The sequence below is a fragment of the Chanodichthys erythropterus genome, chromosome 13 (assembly GCF_024489055.1).
Source record: "Chanodichthys erythropterus isolate Z2021 chromosome 13, ASM2448905v1, whole genome shotgun sequence".
Lineage (NCBI taxonomy): Eukaryota > Metazoa > Chordata > Actinopteri > Cypriniformes > Xenocyprididae > Chanodichthys > Chanodichthys erythropterus.
In genome coordinates this window covers 48,850,849-48,870,011 of record NC_090233.1, presented here as the reverse complement: position 1 = coordinate 48,870,011, position 19,163 = coordinate 48,850,849, and the positions used below count along the sequence as shown (strand labels likewise).

The 19,163-nt window shown below is 36.2% G+C and overlaps 1 protein-coding gene across 3 annotated transcripts in view; it reads left to right on the top strand.

Moving 5' to 3' along the window:
• LOC137034337 (ras-specific guanine nucleotide-releasing factor RalGPS1) overlaps positions 1 to 19,163 on the top strand; it is a 171,320-nt gene that overhangs the window by 31,708 nt on the left and 120,449 nt on the right. For all 3 annotated transcript variants that reach the window (XM_067407161.1, XM_067407160.1, XM_067407163.1), the window contains exons 4-5: positions 4,959 to 5,009; positions 9,996 to 10,079. In XM_067407161.1, coding sequence (XP_067263262.1) covers positions 4,959 to 5,009; positions 9,996 to 10,079 — 135 coding nt within the window. The remainder of the gene's footprint in view (positions 1 to 4,958; positions 5,010 to 9,995; positions 10,080 to 19,163) is intronic.

The following is a 19,163-nucleotide window of genomic DNA, read 5'->3' as shown; positions in this document are numbered from 1 at the left end:
CTGTCTGTGAATGTAAATACTCTGCAAAGTTGTGCATGATAAATAGTTATTGTCTCTCAAAAGAAAGAATCGACTCTCAGCATGCTAAATGAGTCATTAGGAATTTGAATCCCACTTCTGTGACGGACACATGTCACAAAGTAACACATTTGCCTAATGCCCTCCTGGTCTTCATTGGCTGCCCACGAACAACGTCTGCTTTGACCCGCCCTCAAACGTTGTTGCTAATTCATGTTGTATACATGTCGAGAAGATGCTGTCTTCTGCTCTGCAAAATCAAATTCTCTAAACACTCCCAAAGGATGAGGATGTGAAGAGTCAGTGGTTAAAATTACCACAGTGATACAACAGCAGAATAACATTTTCATGATTGCTTCTCAAATCTCTGAGGTCTAAATGTACGGTGGCCCAGTAGTGCACAACACAACAAAATTAAAAAAGCAAACATAAGTTCACAACTAGGCTTGGGTATCGAGTATCGATTGGAACCGGGACTAGCTTTGCGATTTTCCCGGAATCGTTCAAAAGTTTAAATTTCAATTCCTAGTTTCGATTCCCAGTCCGCCGACTCGAAGAAGAAACCGCTTAACACCAACGAAGAAGCGCCCACCGAAATTGTTGGCATAACCGAGCGAGTCGAATTCTAAAACTAATAAATGTAGATAAAATATCAAACACAAATTACCTTTATTTTCCGGTCTATATCCGTTCAGTCAGAATTCGCGCTGCAATACACCCATGACAGGGTAACTTATCCATTCTGACAGGCTAATCATGGCCACTCCATGAATTATATAAATAATTTTAATAGCACGGCCATTCAAAACCCAAGGATCTACTATGTGCATTTAAAACTATCAGTGACGATCATTTTGGGGCAGGAAGTAGCCTAATGTAAACACAGATATCGATACCAGTCGCGTCTAAAGTGAGTGTAAACACACTGGCCAAAAAAATCGGATATGGTCAAAAGATCGGATTTGTGCATTAAGACTTGCAGTGCAAATGCAGCCATACACTCATGTGTAAATGTGTTTTCAATATATTCATAATTTATTATATTTATATTCAAGTTCATAGATTTGATATTTATATTGTAGTTGAAAACAGCCCTGTGAGAAATTCATAGTAAAGTTCATAAAAAGTAAAAAGTTCATAGAATTAAAATTGATGGAGAAGGTCAGACTATTTCCTTCAGAAAGACCGTTGGTTAGCTAGCTCATTTAAAATATCCTAAACTTTTTTTTGACCCTGCCTGAAGAATCGGAATCAAGAATCGTTAGGAACCGGAATCGAAACAAGGAATCGAAATCGGAATCGTTCAAATTCAAACGATACCCAACCCTATTCACAACACAACGAAATCGAGCCACAACGCAACTGAATAAAGCCACAACACAACGGAAATGCTCCAAACCACTAGGGGGCTCTCAGAGCTCAGTAAAATTAGTTTTCCTTGCCAATGTTCTATAGAGTCGGCAGTAATATCAATACCACAATCAGTTTTAACAGTATGTAAACATTGTATATCGACATGAAATATTAATTAAAAATCACCTACGTGCAAAATAGCTTGATATTTATACCTGTGAATGATTTGACGCGCTACCACTGTGCATGATGAAGGGAACATCTGCTAATTCCACCAAGTGGTTAAGAAGTATAATTTGTATTCATTACAATGACTTTGGTTAACATTTAAAAACAGACATATTCAAATTCCAAAGCTTGCCAGTCTTACCAACAGGAAGTAACAAGCTTTGGAATTTGAACATGTCTGTTTTGTGGCTCGATTTCATTGTGTTGTGGCTTGTTTCCGTTGTGTTGTGGCTTGTTTCTGTTGTGTTGTGGCTTTATTTCGTTGTGTTGTGGCTTGTTTCCGTTGTGTTGTGGCGTGATTTCGTTGTGTTGTCGCTTTATTTCATTCTGTTGTGGCTTGTTTCTGTTGTGTTGTGGCTTGTTTCTGTTGTGTTGTGGCTTGTTTCTGTTGTGTTGTGGCTTGTTTCTGTTGTGTTGTGGCGTGATTTTGTTGTGTTGTGGCTTGTTTCCGATGTGTTGTGGCTTTATTTCGTTGTGTTGTGGCTTTATTTCGTTGTGTTGTGGCTTGTTTCTGTTGTTGTGGCTTGTTTCTGTTGTGTTGTGGCGTGATTTTGTTGTGTTGTGGCTTGTTTCCGATGTGTTGTGGCTTTATTTCGTTGTGTTGTGGCTTTATTTCATTGTGTTGTGGCTTGTTTCGGTTGTGTTGTGGCTTGTTTCTGTTGTGTTGTGGCTTTATTTCGTTGTGTTGTGGTTTTATTTCGTTGTTTTATGGCTTGTTTCTGTTGTGTTGTGGCTTTATTTCATTGTGTTGTGGCTTTATTTCGTTGTTTTGTGGCTTGTTTCTGTTGTGTTGTGGCTTGTTTCCGTTTCGTTGTAGCTTTATTTCGTTGTGTTGTGAACTTATGTTTGCTTTTTTAATTTTGTTGTGTTGTGCACTACTGGGCCACCATATAAATGGGATTTATAAAACGCCATTATTATAGGACAATAGCCACTTTATTTGGACCAACTTGCTCAGAATCACAGCCTGTAAGTATGATTGATTATTTATGCTTGGCTAATGTTAGCACTATTATTGATACAGTTAATGATACAGTTCCCACATGTGAACCGCAATAAATTAGAAATATACACACACATCGGTTTGTTGATGGAAATACACTTGTTGCTGATAATGATGAATTCCAGTTGCAACATCTCATAATATACGTCAAACTGAGTAGCATATCTTTGAGAAACGTCCTGCTCAAGTCATTCTAGCAATGGAGGTTCAGGCTGAATTGGATATGGTAAAATCAGATTGATATGGTAAAATCGATGCCATCGTTACTGTCTTTAAAGTGTGTAGGAAGCCTTCGGAGCTGAATCTGGTATGGTAATGGCCATTTGTTTCCACACGTGGTGTAAGCGGTAGACCAATCACAACAGACTGGGCCGTCTGGCCAATCAGAGCAGAGCAGGCTCGCGTAAAGGAGGGATTTAGAGAGACTGAAGCTTCAAACTAGTCGTTTGAGAATCATTGAAAAATGTAGTGATGTGCAATGTATATTATGAGAAAATGAAAGTGTTTTTTTAACCTTTGATGCATGTAAATAATAGGGGCACTTTAATGCTTTGGAGTACAGGAGCATATTGCAGACGGCTTGCTTCCTACACTCTAAAATTTTGGGTTAAAAACAACCCAAGTTGGGTTGAAAATGGACAAACCCAGAGACTGGGTTGTTTTAACGCAGAGTTTGGGTTAAATGTTTGCCCGCAACGTGCTGGACAGTTTTATTTAACCCAACTATTGTTTAAAAATGACCATATTGCTTGCTTAAAATGAACCCAAGGTATGTTGGAAATTAACATTTATTCATAAGTTTAAAGCTGTAGTCTGTAAGTTTTGGTCTTTGTCGCCATCTCTGTTTGAAACCTGCAATTGCAGTTATTTGTGGAATTATCATTTTTACGTGGTTTATGGATCGGCGCGGCTCCTTAGCGCAGATGAATCAAATGTCTGCTGTCAGTCACCACATCGGTAGATACTGTACTTAGGAATCACTGATTGTAGACCAAAATAATTTTCACTGGAAAATGTCGTCTGAAGGAGTAACATTGTTCTGACCAACTGGAAAAAAAAAAGCAATCGTGCTACCAATGATGATTAAATCTAACAATCGTTTAGCTCGGATCAGCATCTCGAGACTGTGTTTAGTGTGTATTGGTGTTACCTGTAGATTCCAAATTTTCTGGATTACAATCCGCCATCAAAATAAGTTTATTTATTCCAGCTTCTGTGAGAAAAGGCTATAAATGATCCGTCACCTGCAGCATCTTCACATGATATAGCCTACTAGCTGGGACTCCTTCACGTAAACAGACGTGACGTAAAGACGCAAAGATGAACTTAAAATAGTTTGGAACACATACTGTAATTACTAGAGGCAACAATAATAATCAAAAGGTGAACATTTATTAATAAGCAATTTAATAAATGTTTAATTATTATTCATTAAACTTATTAATAATTGTTCATTTATTAAACATGTTCATTTCCAACATACTTTGGGTTAATTTTTAAGCAAGCAATACAGTAATTTTTAAATAATATTTAAGTTAAGGTTTTTTTGTTTGTTTGTTTGTTTGTTTGTTTTTGGCAAAGACAAGAAGAAGACAAGACAAGAAGAAGTGGCTTAAGAAAAAGTCCATCAGGCTCATGTTTTGGCCTGGCCAGAGTCCAGATTTGAACCCTATAGTGAATATTTGGTCTCACATTAAACTCAAACGAACTGGGAGAAATTTTTCAACTACTCATGTTTGAAGCTGTTAACACTGGGGGGAACAACAGTCTTCCTGTAAAAAGCCGTCTGTCTCAAGTTGGGGAAGGCTATTCTGTTCATATAGTTATGTGCAGTATTTCTGCAATTCTTGCTAGTTTCCTTGACCAGTGATTTATGATTAAAATAGTAAAGATCATTAAAAAACCAGTCAAATATGCTGCCATTTTTGGCTTGGCCCATTTTATTTTATTTTTGCCCAGGAGTGCACTTTTCAAAACAGCCTTTGCATCTGGAGTTCACCTACAGTGTGACAAAGCTTATGGTCTATGATGATTAATGACTTAAAAGTTCTCAGAAAAATATACAGAATATAAGTGGTGATTTACAAATGGACAGTTTCCTATGAGTTGGCCTGATTGTGAGATATGAGAGAGTATATTACCCATAATTCACATGCATCAAGGTCTTATTTACACTTGTAAGGATTGAATGACCCTGTTGAACCTTCATTGTGGTGATTTTTATGATGAATTGTTTTCATTCTTTTTGTCCTTTCCCATAATGTACATCGTAACTCAGTGCTGGAAAAATGAGCTCATGGCTGTGCTGTTACTGCTGTAAAACTGTGATTTTATTTTTGTCTTCTGTGTTTTTCAGAGCCAAATTACCCTGATGGACGCCCCTGTTTTTAAGGCTATACAGCCAGAGGTAAGACCAAGGTCATATGTTTTGAGGATGATGCCTTGTAGACTACTAGAGAATACACTTCAACATATTAGATTGTTGCATCATTTTATTTTTTTATTTTATTTTATTTTATTTTATTTTATTTTATTTTATTTTATTTTATTTTATTTTATTTTATTTTATTTTATTTTATTTATTTTATTTTATTATTTTCCTGGCTGAGGACTGGTCACATTTCTAGTCACACTAATTTAAAACTTTTGTTTTAAAAAAAGTTCTGTTTTGGGTTGTTTTGTGTTTTGTCTAATTTCAGTCCTGGATGATGACTGGTTACATTTCCAGTCACACTAAAATGCATGGTATTTTTCTACTATTTCCTTGAATTATTTAACATGAAATTGCAATGCAGACAACATAAACATTTTATCTGCTTGGACACTCTTATGTTTTGAGCAGGATTATGATAAGAACGTGTCTTCATTTCCCTCCATCTTTATAATATAATGAAAGTGCTACTATTTTGAAGCCGTTGCTAATATCAAACAGCCATTGTTTTGATTGAGGAACAGCGGCCGGTAAAACCCAAGCGTGTGATTAGATGGTCAGTTGCAGCACAGTGGAAGCACAGACTTTGCAAATTAAACCCCTTGGCAGAATATTCTAACAATCTGGCAGGTTTTCATTAGGGATGTTTATACACTGTTTAGGAAAGAGAATAACAGTTCAGTATCAGTTGATTATCGTTGCCAGGATAAGTGACAGTGAGAAGAGGGTCCAATTTTTCCTCAGACATGATGTAAAACTGTGAGAAAACATGCCTCTGGCTTATAGTGCTTGATGGATGAGACCACCTTGCCTCTCTCTTGAGACCACTTATTCAGCACTAAAATAACTCACTGGTATTCCTTGCAAAGTTTTTCTTTTGTTCATGCTTGAAATAAGTGTCTTGATTTTATTTGGAAAAAGCAAAATTCTCGTTTTTCAGTATAAATACTGTTTTACCGCATGAATCAATACACTACGAGAACACACAAGATGTGTGTGCTACATGAGAAAAACACGCTCATGTGAAGCCAATACCCCTGACCGTGCATGTTTAGCACTTCCTGTAACATACTCAAATATTTGAGTTACGCAAATAAATACAGGGGGTTTGTTTCAGTCTGTAAAGTTTCAGACTGAAACAAGTCTGAGGTTTGTTGTTGCTCATCCACAAAAAAGTGTGCAGTCTAAGACACGGTCTGTGTATGATTTAGGTATTAAATTGCGCAAGTTCTGACGGCTGTTTATCACTTCTTCTTTTCTTTTTTTTTTTTGGAACGGGCCTTTAAGATGCTGTAATGTCTGTTTCTCTGTGTGTGTTAGTGTTTGTAGTCACATTATCAGACATTCAATCTTTTGGATGTTTGAAAGTGTGCAAGATTTCCCTTATTTACAGTATCACACACGCAATCGCCTGTGTGACATTTGCATTTGTTGATGAGGACATGCTATAATAGAGCATGTTGCGACTGAGCAGTAGTTATGTAGATTTGATTGGCTGTGTTTTCTGAGGTCAATCAGCTACATCTGGAGTCCAAAGAAGCTGAAGCTGATGACCTCAGTGCTGTGTTTATTACTAAGCATAAACATGTTTCGTCATTTCTCTGTTGAATAACAGAGAATCATGATGCGTAACAGAGAATTTGTAAACAGACTTGCTCCAGCTTTAATCTGTCTGTCAATGGGCCATGGATTCAGGCTTCATTAGTCTAGTTCAGTGTCTCTGTGTTTAATACATTCAGGCTATAAAGGGAATAGAATATTCCGGGTTTTGATGTATAACTCAGTTTATAAAAACAATAAAATGTGTTGACTGAAATTGAAGTCTACAGGGAATCACTTGCCCAATAGAGTTTCACTACATAGTACAAGTACACTTTGCTGGTTTTAGCTGGTGTCTGTTAGCTGGTTTTTAAACTGTATTGTTCACTTTTCAGATGATCGGGTCAATTGATATTTAATTAATATATAATTTATATTTATAATGCAGTTAGAGCGGGAATCAAGGCTTCGTTGGGACAGCACTCTTGCAATGCATGGAGAAGAGCAATTACACCTTTTTAGACTGTGATAACTAATGTGCTCACTTACAGAATCAGACACTGCTGCTTATTATATAACAAATCTCCTGTTATGAATTATGATAGAGCTTGTTTCACTGGTCCGTTGGGTCGCATTGCATTCTTACCTCAACCAAACCTCCCCCAGATTTTGTTTTCAATCGGGCTGAGAAAACCTTGTTCAGGCAATCTCGGAGCGATTGTTTCCCAGTCTCGAGACAAAAAAAACCTCCTTTTTTCCATTCTAAATGACAAGAAACACTCTTGATTGAACTGATGCATTTGTGTGGGTTTTTAACTGTAATTAGAGTTTATTAATCAGTTTAATGGAAAATAGATTAACAAAGCACTGAAAAAACACAAGAGAAGCAGTTTTGACAGAAGAATGAGAATAAGGAAACTTCTGTCGTATCTAAAACCATTGGATGCATGTTATCCACTGTCATTCCATGGCCATTAGAGCCAGTTTTTCCATGTTTTTCTTTAGTCTGCTGTGGTTGTTAGTTAGTATCACATTATTCATCTTCATTATGTTAACACTTGTTATGCATTAGAGTTTTGACAATTGTCCTCAATTCAGATGTAAAAGCACCGGCCTCACTATTTGAATTAGCCCATATTTCCTTTTCTGACACTTTTACACTATCCCTTGGAGCAGCGTGACCTCTGGCCCTTCCAAACGCAGACTTCCCGCTGATGCAAAGGAAAAGAGGTAACCACCTCCAGCTGTGTCTGCTTTTGCCATCTTTGCCTCCTCTTTTACTCCCTTCAAGTCTTGGCTGAAGCGAGTCATCTGTAGGTGTGCATGCCCTGGCTCGAATTAAACTTCAGTGATAATTCTCTTGCAGTAAAGGAAGTTGACGTAAGGTCTGACCGTCTCGCAACCCCCAGGCGTCGCCACTTTCCATGCGCGTGAGATAATGAAATTACCGGAGTAAATGAACCATTAGTGATAAAAATTGCAGTCTGTAATTGCAGAAAATTGTGACCTGCCACTAGTAGTGATGGTAACTGCCTTAAACAAAACTTTATTTTCAACTTTAGAACTAATATCAGTGGAATACCATATCTTTACCTACACATATCCTACATATATGGCTATTTAATTTTATGCACGTGCACACACACATACACATACATACATATGTACATATACATAAATAAAATCATATATGTAATTTATACACACACACACACACACATATATATAAAACAACAGTCATAAGGGTAATTTTTTTTAAAATAAGCTTTCCGTTGATGTATGGTTTGTTAGGATAGGACAATATGTGGCCGAGATACAACTATTTGAAAATCTGGAATCTGAAGGTGTGAAAAATCAAAATATTGAGAAAATTGCGTTTTAAAGTTGTCAAAATAAAGTCCTTAGCAATGCATATCCTCTCACAAAAATAAATTTTTAATATATTTATGGTAGGAGATTTACAAAATATCTTCATGGAACATGAATGGTTTCTGGCATAAAAGAGAAATGCGTTGATCAATCTCAGAAATGATCTCATTGTATAACTAGTGCAGCATCTTGTGAGCAGTAAATGCCACTGAAATGTTAAAAACCGCAAGTCCACGACCACAGTGATGTGAGGAGCAGGTGTTGGGACAGGAGAGATTGTATTAGAGTCTTTCAGACAACCCACAGTGCTGCACATCCACTTTAGTGCCAGGCATTCTGGGAATGAAAGTTAAAAACCCAACCTTCAACCTCTCACATGTTTTCTTTTTAATTGGTTGAGTTCTCGCCAAGTGTTCACTGTAAGCTCTTACGCCCACCTGGAGGGCCTAGGGATCCTTCTCTTCATCACAGTTTATTACTGAAACACTTTTGTACATTTTTCATTTTCTCTTACAGGCAATGTGGGTCTTTTAACTTTCCAACCCCCCCCCCCCAAGCATTTATGAAAAGTTTTATGAGAGTTTTAGTAAATTGAATGAAGATTTAAAAAAAAGCAACATTTTCAGCACAACCTCAGTATTAGAGTTTCTTTTGCATATTTCATATAACACGTGTCTCTAGTTAGGCAGCTTATATTCTGCTCCAAATGTTTATTTCTTTCATTCAGCGCAGACTAAAGTTTTTTTTTTTTTTTTTTTTTTAGAACACATCTTGTGTGGAATATCTTTTGTTTGTTGTTACGTCTAAAATCTGATTGGATGAGCTATGTTCAAAGTCATTGGAAAATAACTATAAAAAAACAGACCTGTGACTCTTTTCACATTTGAAGACTGTATTCTGCTCAATAAGTTTTAATTGTGTCATTAAAAAAAAAAAGAAGTTACATCTTTCCAAAAAAATGCTTGCAATTTATGTACCACTTGCATCTTTGAATGTAATTACAAAAATAAGTAAATTTTGATGTGTGTCAACCCTGACTACAGGACCTCTGAAAGACATCTGGAAAGCGGTAGATTATCTTTCTTTGTCTAATTGTCTTTTTTGCTCTGTGTTTTTGCAGCGTCAATAATCAATTGTGACAGTGTATAAATAGAGGATAATTGTGAACACATTAGTTCAGCTGAACTAACGGGTAAGCTGCAAAAGAAGTAAGAGTGTTGAAAAAATAATCAGAACAATCTACATAATTATTTATTGAAGGAGGAAACTTGAGATCTTACACAAAGCTGAAAGAACATATGAAATCATCACTTAAACCATATTCGGTTACACTTGGTTTTAAGACGGGGGCTTCACGGTGAAATAATTCTGCTTCCACTTACAGGCCTGCTGTCAGTCAAAGGCACTGTATGTTAGAGCTTCAGCTTCTTATGGGCTTCAGTCATTAAAAACGTTTAAACTACCGCTGGAAGGCTTCAAATCTTAACCTCATGAAATCAAAATTTATTGCATTTACTTTCTTGATCACAGATGTTTGTGTCTGTTGTGTTGTAGGAGCTTGCTAGCTGTGGTTGGAACAAAAAGGAGAAACACATTTTGGCTCCCAATGTTGTGGCCTTCACACGAAGATTCAACCAGGTAAGATGAACGATTGGTATGTTTGCTGATTTTCTATCTTTGTTTCTTGGCTTTATGAATTTGGTGATGATACATTTTTTTGTTTGTTTGTTTTATTAAATAAATAATACATTCAGTAAATAATCAAATTAATTAATTAAATTACAAAACATGAATTTTTTTACTGTTGACATTAGGGGTGCACAAAAACATATGATTCCAAAATTCAAATATTATTATATATTTTTAAAATATAGCTGCAAGCAGCAATTACGGGGCCAAGCACAAAAAACGGCACAAGAAGCCAGCCAGCATGGCTGTGAGCATCAGACCAACTGCAACAGTGAGCAATTAAAGACCAATTAAGATCATTTTAGGCAAAAGAGCTGAAAAATGATAAAAAGCGAGGATTTACTGGTTCATCACTTAGACCAATAGGTGGCGCTGTGACCAAATTAATGTGGTATGGTCAGAGTGAGGTGACAATGACACTTGCAAAGTTTGGTGTCAATATGTCAAAGCATTGCAGAGATACAGCTTTAAGAGTCATTTTTGCATCATGCCTGAAATTCGTTGTTCCATTGTACGAAAACGTTTTTAACGTATTGACTTGAAATTTTTGGAGGCATGGTCTGAAGATGATATGGTTCAATTTTGGTGAAAATCGGAGCAACGGTCTAGGAGGAGTTCGAAAAAAGTAGGTTTTTAAAGAAAAACAATATGGCGGACAGGAAGTTCAGCCAAATTTGATATCTATGTTCTCAGCATGACCCAAGGAATCTACGGAGACAGATTCATTACAATCGGTTAATATAGTGAAAAGTTATTAGCATTTTTGTAAATTTTGTTATAACTTTTGACCACAAGGTGGCGCTGTGCCAAAACTTTTTGAGTATTGTCAGGGCATGGTGCCAAAGACGCATATCGAGTTTCAGAACGATACGCTTATGCTTTGGTAAATCACACCGATATGGAAAAATTGGATATCCTTTGACTCGGCATGATGCCCCGAATCCAACGAGATCAAACTTATAATTTTTGGACAAACAAAAATTATTTGCTTATAACAAAGTTAAAAAATTCTCATGACGGAAAATGACGTCATAGGGCGTCAATTGATTCGATTTTGTTTCTAGCCCTTACAGTTCAAAAGTTATTAACATAAACATGAGCACAACTTTGGACAGCTGGTGGCGCTAAAGGGATTGAGATAGAGACTCCAAATTTGCTATGGACATAGATCAGACTGTCCTCTAACTGTGTGCAAAATTTCACAACTTTTTACCATACGGTTCTATGGGCTGCCATAGACTTCCAGAGCGGAAGAAGAATAATAATTAAGAAGAAATCTAACAATAACAAGAGGTGCCTCCGCACCTTTGGTGCTTGGCCCCTAAAAATGCAATAATTCAAAATGTGTAGTTAAATAGATATAACTTTGTAGTACCTTTTTAAATCATTAAATCAAATCATTTAAATATAAAGTTCTGTCATGAAACTCTAGATGGCACAGGTTGCTAGGTCCTGAACTCAATCTGCTTGCGATCACATCATTCTCTATAGGGCACAGCTGATTGGCTCCTGCTGTATCAGTAGCCAATGAGCTCGCTGAGTCAGCATTTACTGTAGCCATTGTTGCCAAGTCTGCGGTTTTCCTGCAGAATTGGGTTACTTTTAAGCTGTTGGGTAAATTTTATTCCGCTGGTTGATTTTTCACCCCTGTACGTATGTTTCTGGTGCACCAACACCCCCCAAAACACCCCCCAGACATTAGGTATGGGATAATACATCAATTCGCAATGAATTTGGAGCGATTCTGATATTTTCCGATGTATCGCGATTCTCTCTCAAAACTATTCTGAGTTTAGTTTTTAACAGCAGATGGCACTACGTGCTTTAGAAACACCCATACTCTGCTTGCTTCTGGTTTCTTTACACACACCACTTAAACTTAAAGATTCAATGTATTGTCCCAGCCCTACCAAAGGTACAAATTTAGTGGAGAAAAATGTATTGGGCTACTTTTGTTGCACAGACCTGGGGTCTCATTTATAAAGCGTGCGCAAAGGTTGTGATCTATAAAAATAAACTTGACGGAAGAATGTGCGCACCTTTAAGCAAACTTTTGAGCCATGCGTACGCACATTCTGGAGACAAAAGTGATATGAATTGAGATAGTAGATGTGCTACTTTCGATCACTTTTCCAGTGACACGCTGTTTTATGACAGCGAGGAGCGCTGGAAGCACAATAATTCCTCTTTAAACTAAACTGCAGATGTTATGACAAAATATTTTTTCGAGAATGAAGATCAGTGATGCACACTTAACTTAGATATTATGGAAGACACTGCTGGATTCGGTGGTCAAACGGTCCGATGTCCAGTTTGAATAGGTCCAATGATATCTTACTGTACAACTACAGCTGCAGGAGGTGTTCGTGTGAAGGATCTTCAAACAGTTACCACTGTATTTGAAGGATATAATTTGAGGAAAACGGTAAGATTTGCATGTTTTCTTTTTAAAATACGTTGTCAGTGACGCGCCGAATCAGACAATTGTATTTAGACTGCAATAAATAAGTAGGCCGATCTGTTTCCACTAAAAATAGCCTATAAACTTCCTAAAAGATATGTTCACCTCATCAGCAAAACTGCATAAATTTGATTTGAATTGTTTAAAACTATTAAAATACTATCTGGCCAGTGGAAATGAATGAATCAACTCTATCCTAAAACCTTTATCTGAAGTATTTTATACAATTTTGTTTTTATGGATATTTTGATATATTTATTCTAAAACATAAAGAGGATATTGGATGATCTTTATCAATATAATGTGTGGCACAAATGGCATTTATAGTCCATTTCTAATATTTTCCAATGTCTTGTACCTTTGACGGTGCTAACCATGGTGTCACGTGGATGGGAGTATGTATGGAAATGATATGCAGATGAGGTTATGCATAGTAAAACTAGGCGTCATAAGCTCCATATATGGTGATGTTGGGGAGGAGACAGGGTGGAGATGCACGTACGCACAATCTTCCGCTGACTGGGATTTTTAAAGGGATTTGTACGCAGGTTCTGGCGTACACATGGTTTTATAAATCTGATTTTTTTTTTTTTTGTGCGTACGCAGAATCTAGCTTTTGCGCGTACGTACACTTTTAGTAGGGATCCTACGCATAGTTTTATAAATCAGACCCCTGGCAACCCCGGTTGTAGCAGTTGCAGCGTGCTTTCAGAAACCCTCCACCTTCCCCAGCTCCACCTGTATAGAGGTGTTACAGGTCATTCATGCAGCTATAGTGTACTGTACAGCAGCAACATGTCTTACTTGCTCATCGTGTATGAAATTGCAGTTGCAAGTCCCGTACAACATATCAACATTGTAATATCCCTTACCATGCCAAACACATGATGTTGTCATGACAGAAATCAATTAAATCAGCTTCATGGCCCAGTATTAGACTGAAGAGCATAATAATCATAAAAAAAAAAACTCTGATACTGACTGATAATGATCAGATGGAGATTTTATTCATCCCTAGTTGTTTTTACCCCTGTCAAATGCTTCACTTATTCATTTATATATGTATTTAGTTTTCCAGATGTGAAGCGTGTGCTGATAAAGTTCACAGCGCTTGAATTTCGTGGATATAAAGTGTATTTTTGGCTGGGCGGTAGTTGATATAATGCCAGTGAACTATGAACTGTGCCACAAAACCATTATGGCCCGTAATGGCCCGAAACTTAAATATGTGCTGGAAATACTGTTAACAGATCTCATTCTCACATGGGCAAATATCCAGCCTGGTGTTTCTTTCCTCCTCAAGATTGAGATTCTGCTCATGTTTAAGGGAAAATATAGATGCGTGGTTTGCCAAGCTTATTCTATGCATTGCGTACTCTTATATTAGACAACATTCAACTTGTCACATGTTGTTGACATAGAGCACATGCACCACAAATTATCACTCCACCAAATCCAACCAACAGTGAAAATCAACCTTCTTCCAAACACACGTGAGGAAATATATTCACACCACTGTCCAAGTTGTTTTGCATTTAATAATTGTTTTTATTAACTGTATTAAAATGTGTCAGGTAAATGTAACTTCGACACACTATAATATAAAGTTTATTAAAGTTAATACGAGTTGACGTCATGTGTCTTCACCCATTTCTTTACTATATTTTTGCCAATAAGCTCATTTTTATTTGTTTGTTTGTGTGTTTTGTTCTCCAAGTACTTTAACTGTAGTAGTAAAACTTGCCTTGCAAGCTTTGGAGGAACATTTTTTTTCATGGAATAAATTTTGATGATTTAAATGTTGTTTGTTATTCAAACTTGGTGATGCAGTTGGATTAAATAGTCAAGGAGCCATTAATTATAAAACCAGAAGGAAGTTTGGTTTTCAAGCTAATTTAAAAGCCTTTGGCCATAAATTAATCTTAACTAAATTTGTGGCGCTTCCAGTTCTTATTTATGAAGTTTCAGCCAGGAATTAATTAGATTTTAAATCTGAAACATAATTAGATTGACTGGTGTGTCCCAATTTTATATATTCACAATTCTGTGAAAGTGCTATAAAAGTGCAAAGCAGACATTTGATGACCCAATTTTACATTTATGGCATATGTTTAATGAGAGGATTTGTTCTAGTTTCTTAGCCAGGAGTGTGTGGAAATTACATAAAAGCATCAAGTTCCCCTCTGCAAATTTTCCCTTTTCAAACTGTCTTAGCGTGCACAGTTCTCCTCAAAGTCGATCTCGCAGAATTCCTTCTATCTTGGCTGCCGATGTCTTTGGTTTTATGACATCATTAAGTTGAACATGATGAGCGGGCTTCCAGACCTTCGGAAAGATGGAGTGGCTTTGAAACGCATTTCTTGGCCACCCAAGATTGTGTCTTGCTTTAAACAGTGCCTGTCGTTTGATTCTCTAAATTGCGCACAGTTCTCGTATTAGGAGTCCTATACTATGCAGTTAGAATGCCTTTAAAATTCAACATATCAGGGCAAATATGCCCCTGTGTGAGTTTTAGTCTCATATTTATATCATGATACAGTTAAGCATTATCATAATAAGAAGTCGAATGAATGAATGACCCAATGACTTACTCATTAAGACATTTACCGCCATCTATTGGCATATACAGGGAGCACTTTCTTGCACATTATTATAATATTAAAGGTTACAATTAACAACAGACCCCAAACTATTACATTCAGTTGCTAATTATTTTTTAGATATAATAATCAACACGTATTTAAACATATATTAAATAATTAAGACATTACTAACAGGTTAAGTAAATATAATAAATATACAAGATAATATAGTGCATATATTTAGTGAAATGCTCCTGTCTAGAGTTCATTTCTCTAGTGATCTAACATGCTGTGGACACTAAATGACTTGCTTGAGGTAAATGTAATGCTATGTGAGATGTTATTCTCAAGCTGTTTTATTGATGTCTTTCTGTGGTTGAAACACTGGTTGAGAGATTGTAGAAGTCGTTTCTTTGTTATGAGAACGAATGCCCAGAAAAATGAATTTTATTGATGTCATTTGGAGTAACTAATATAAAAGGAACATCTTGGATCAAGTCATGGGGTCAGTATCATGTGATATGATGTGACATCATTCAGACACCGGCACAGGACCACATAGTCATGAAGCAAAGTAACTAACTCTTTCTTAACTATTTGAAAAATTCATGTTTTCACTTGCTTGTACGCATGTCCCGAAACATCAGGTCATTTGGTACAACCGCTATAAAACATGGAAAATGTTGTAATATTTTAAAAACTTGTACTAAATATAAAATGTTTGATTGTCCTTTTGCTAACTAGCCTGTTGGTATTTTTTTTTTTTTAAATATCGTCATTATCGTCATAAGTGTCATTCGATAAAACCAAAATTTTGACAAATTTTGTCCATCCTTTAAAAAATGGTAAAAGCAGTGTTAATAGATTAGAAAAAACCACATAATCTCATTGTTAAGATAAGTTTAGATGATATGAGGTGAGCGTTTTTGAGCCGATAAACAGCCACCTTTACAACCACTTTTTAACCACCCAGATCACCTTAGCATCGTGGTGAATGCTCAAGGACCCGCCGCATTTTCTTCAAAATGTAAATATCTAGTTGAATGCGTCTATGTAATAAATCAGCTCTGTATTTTTTAAGTGAAATCAGGTGATTGTGGTCCATCATCTTGGCAACAGAGCAGAAACTCTGGCCCTCAGAAACATTGTAAAGCTCTTTGCCAGTTCATTATTTATGGAGCAGGAACAGAAGCTTTCAGAGCCGTTTTGAAGGCATTATGGGTAGGAATGAACTAGATGAGCTCACTTTCATGAAGGGGGTCGCAGCTCTACGCTTTGGCAAAACCCAATTTACAGCCACTTTGGAAAAAGAACCGTCATCTCCGAGCCAAAAAATGTAAGCGCTGCACCCTGTGTCTCTACGGGTTTCTATACCAACCAGAGCTCTTATGTGTAAATGATTTGATAATGAGCTATAGGCTATGACATCATTGCACAGTTGGCTTATCTAGTAAAGCAGCGTTCTTACATTTTAACTTAACACAGCTGCCGTGCTATGATACGCCTGTCCTATTTCATGCAATATTGCTGGAAAACTTGACTCAAACATTTTGAAGCTCATTTTCTTTATAATAACTCTATTACTCTGAGTCAAGCATTGCACATTTATTTTAATAAAGATGACCCTGACGTGTCTGTTAACATTTATGAAACAGTTTGGAAATTTTATCAGAATTTACAGTGTTTGGTAACTTATTGATTTTTGTCATTTTTTAAATGACTTTGAATAAGCCAATAAATGCTTGTTTCTGGCTCAAACTACATCCTAGTGATTATTTTAAAATCTTTTTTTTTTTTTTTACAGAAATGTACAGTTAAATTGGATTTTTTAGTAACACTTTACAATAAGGTTTCATTTGTTAACATTAGTTAACGTTTGTTAACATGAACTACAGTAACAATGAGCAAAACTTCTACAGCATTTATTAATGTTAATCTCAGCATTTACTAATACTTTTTAAGATCAATAGTTTAATCTATTAACATTAGTTAATGGACTGAGCTTACATGAACATTTTTATTATCTAACATTAACAAAGGTTAAATGCTGTAAAAATATATTGGTTTAGGTTAGTAAATGCATTAAATAATGTTAACAAATGAGACATTATAAAATCTTAAATCTTTAAAAAAAAAATTTTAAAGGTGCCCTTGAATTAAAAATTGAATTTATCTTGGCATAGTTGAATAACAAGAGTTCAGTACATGGAAATGACATACACTGAGTGTCAAACTCAATTGTTTCCTCCTTCTTATATAAATCTCATTTGTTTAAAAGACCTCCGAAGAACAGGCGAATCTCAACATAACACCGACCGTTACGTAACAGTCGGGATAATTAATATGTACTCCCCCAATATTTGCATATGCCAGCCCATGTTCCCAACATTATGAAAGGCATTAGACAAGGGCAGCCAGTATTAACGTCTGGATCTGCACAGGTGAATCATCAGACTAGGTAAGCAAGCGAGGATAATAGTGAAAAATGGCAGATGGAGCAATAATAACTGACATGATCCATGATAACATGATATTTTTAGCGATTGTAAATTGTAATTTGTCTTTTTAAATGTTTCGTTAGCATGTTACTAATGTAATGTTAAATGTGGTTAAAGTTACCATCGTTTCTTACTGTATTCACGGAGACGAGAGCCGTCGCTATTTTCATTTTTAAACACTTGCAGTCTGTATAATTCATAAACACAACTTCATTCTTTATAAATCTCTCCAACAGTGTAGCATTAGCCGTTAGCCACGGAGCACAGCCTTCTCATTCAGAATCAAACATAAAAAAAACCCAATATAACAGTATACAATACTCACATAATCTGACGCATGCATGCCGCATGCATGACAAACACTTTGTAAAGATCCATTTGAGGGTTATATTAGCTGTGTAAACTTTGTTTATGCACTGTTCAAGGCAAGCGCGAGCTCCGTGGCTGTGGAGCACGAGAATTAAAGGGCCAGTAGCCCTGAATCGGCTCATTTATAATGATGCCCCAAAATAGGCAGTTAAAAAATGAATTTAAAATAAATCTATGGGGTATATTGAGCTGAAACTTCACAGAACCATTCAGGGGACACCTTAGACTTATATTACATCTTTTAAAAAAAGTTCTAGGGCACCTTTAAAGTACAATTTTAAAAGTTTAAGTACAGTTTACAAAGTATAAACTGGAGCCAATTCTATAATTATGTTTCCACTCAGCAATGTATACCATTAAAAGTTTCATACAGTTAATCTTTGGTATTTGGTATTTTAGGTAAATGTATAGTCTTTTAGTTTCACTACAGATATTTAAGTAATCTACTGTACACCCATCTTTTATCAATTTCTTTCCATTGTGTTGGCTACAAGCAACTATTGCATTTGGAAAGACGTGTAGTGAAGTCTGGCTATTTTACATGTCTGTCTATAGAGCACTTCAAATCACTCACTCACTGTATGGAGTTGTAGTTAGGATGCTCATGCTGTCAATGTGGAGCACTTCAAATCACACTTGTAGTTATGATGCTCATGCTGTCAATGTAGGGAGTAGACATCAAGGCAGTTTACTAGGTTTTAGAACACTTAAATTGAATATTCTATTCTAGCTTGAAAATTATAAACTGTGGCATACTCGCTCTGTTTAATGTCTTCTTTTAAAGAATCAAAGTCAAGGGCCAAATTTATGTTGAAACTATGTACCCTTTATCCCCATCATGTTATGGAAGCCGACTTCCTGAGGGTCGATGGAAAAGACATCATTTGCTTGGATGGTTCAGTCTGTATATTCTTAGTTTACAGATATATTTACTGTTCCTCAGGGAGTTCTTTGTCCATTTGCTGGTTGTGAACGATTTTGCTGTATTCAGCCTTTTTTCTTCTGATAAACCAGCAAAGGAACAAACAAAGATTTTTATCAACCACACTTTGTGTTTTAGGACTTTGGACTAGGGTGGGTTTTTAGATTAAATTTTAGTATTCAGTTGTAATGTAGTTTTATG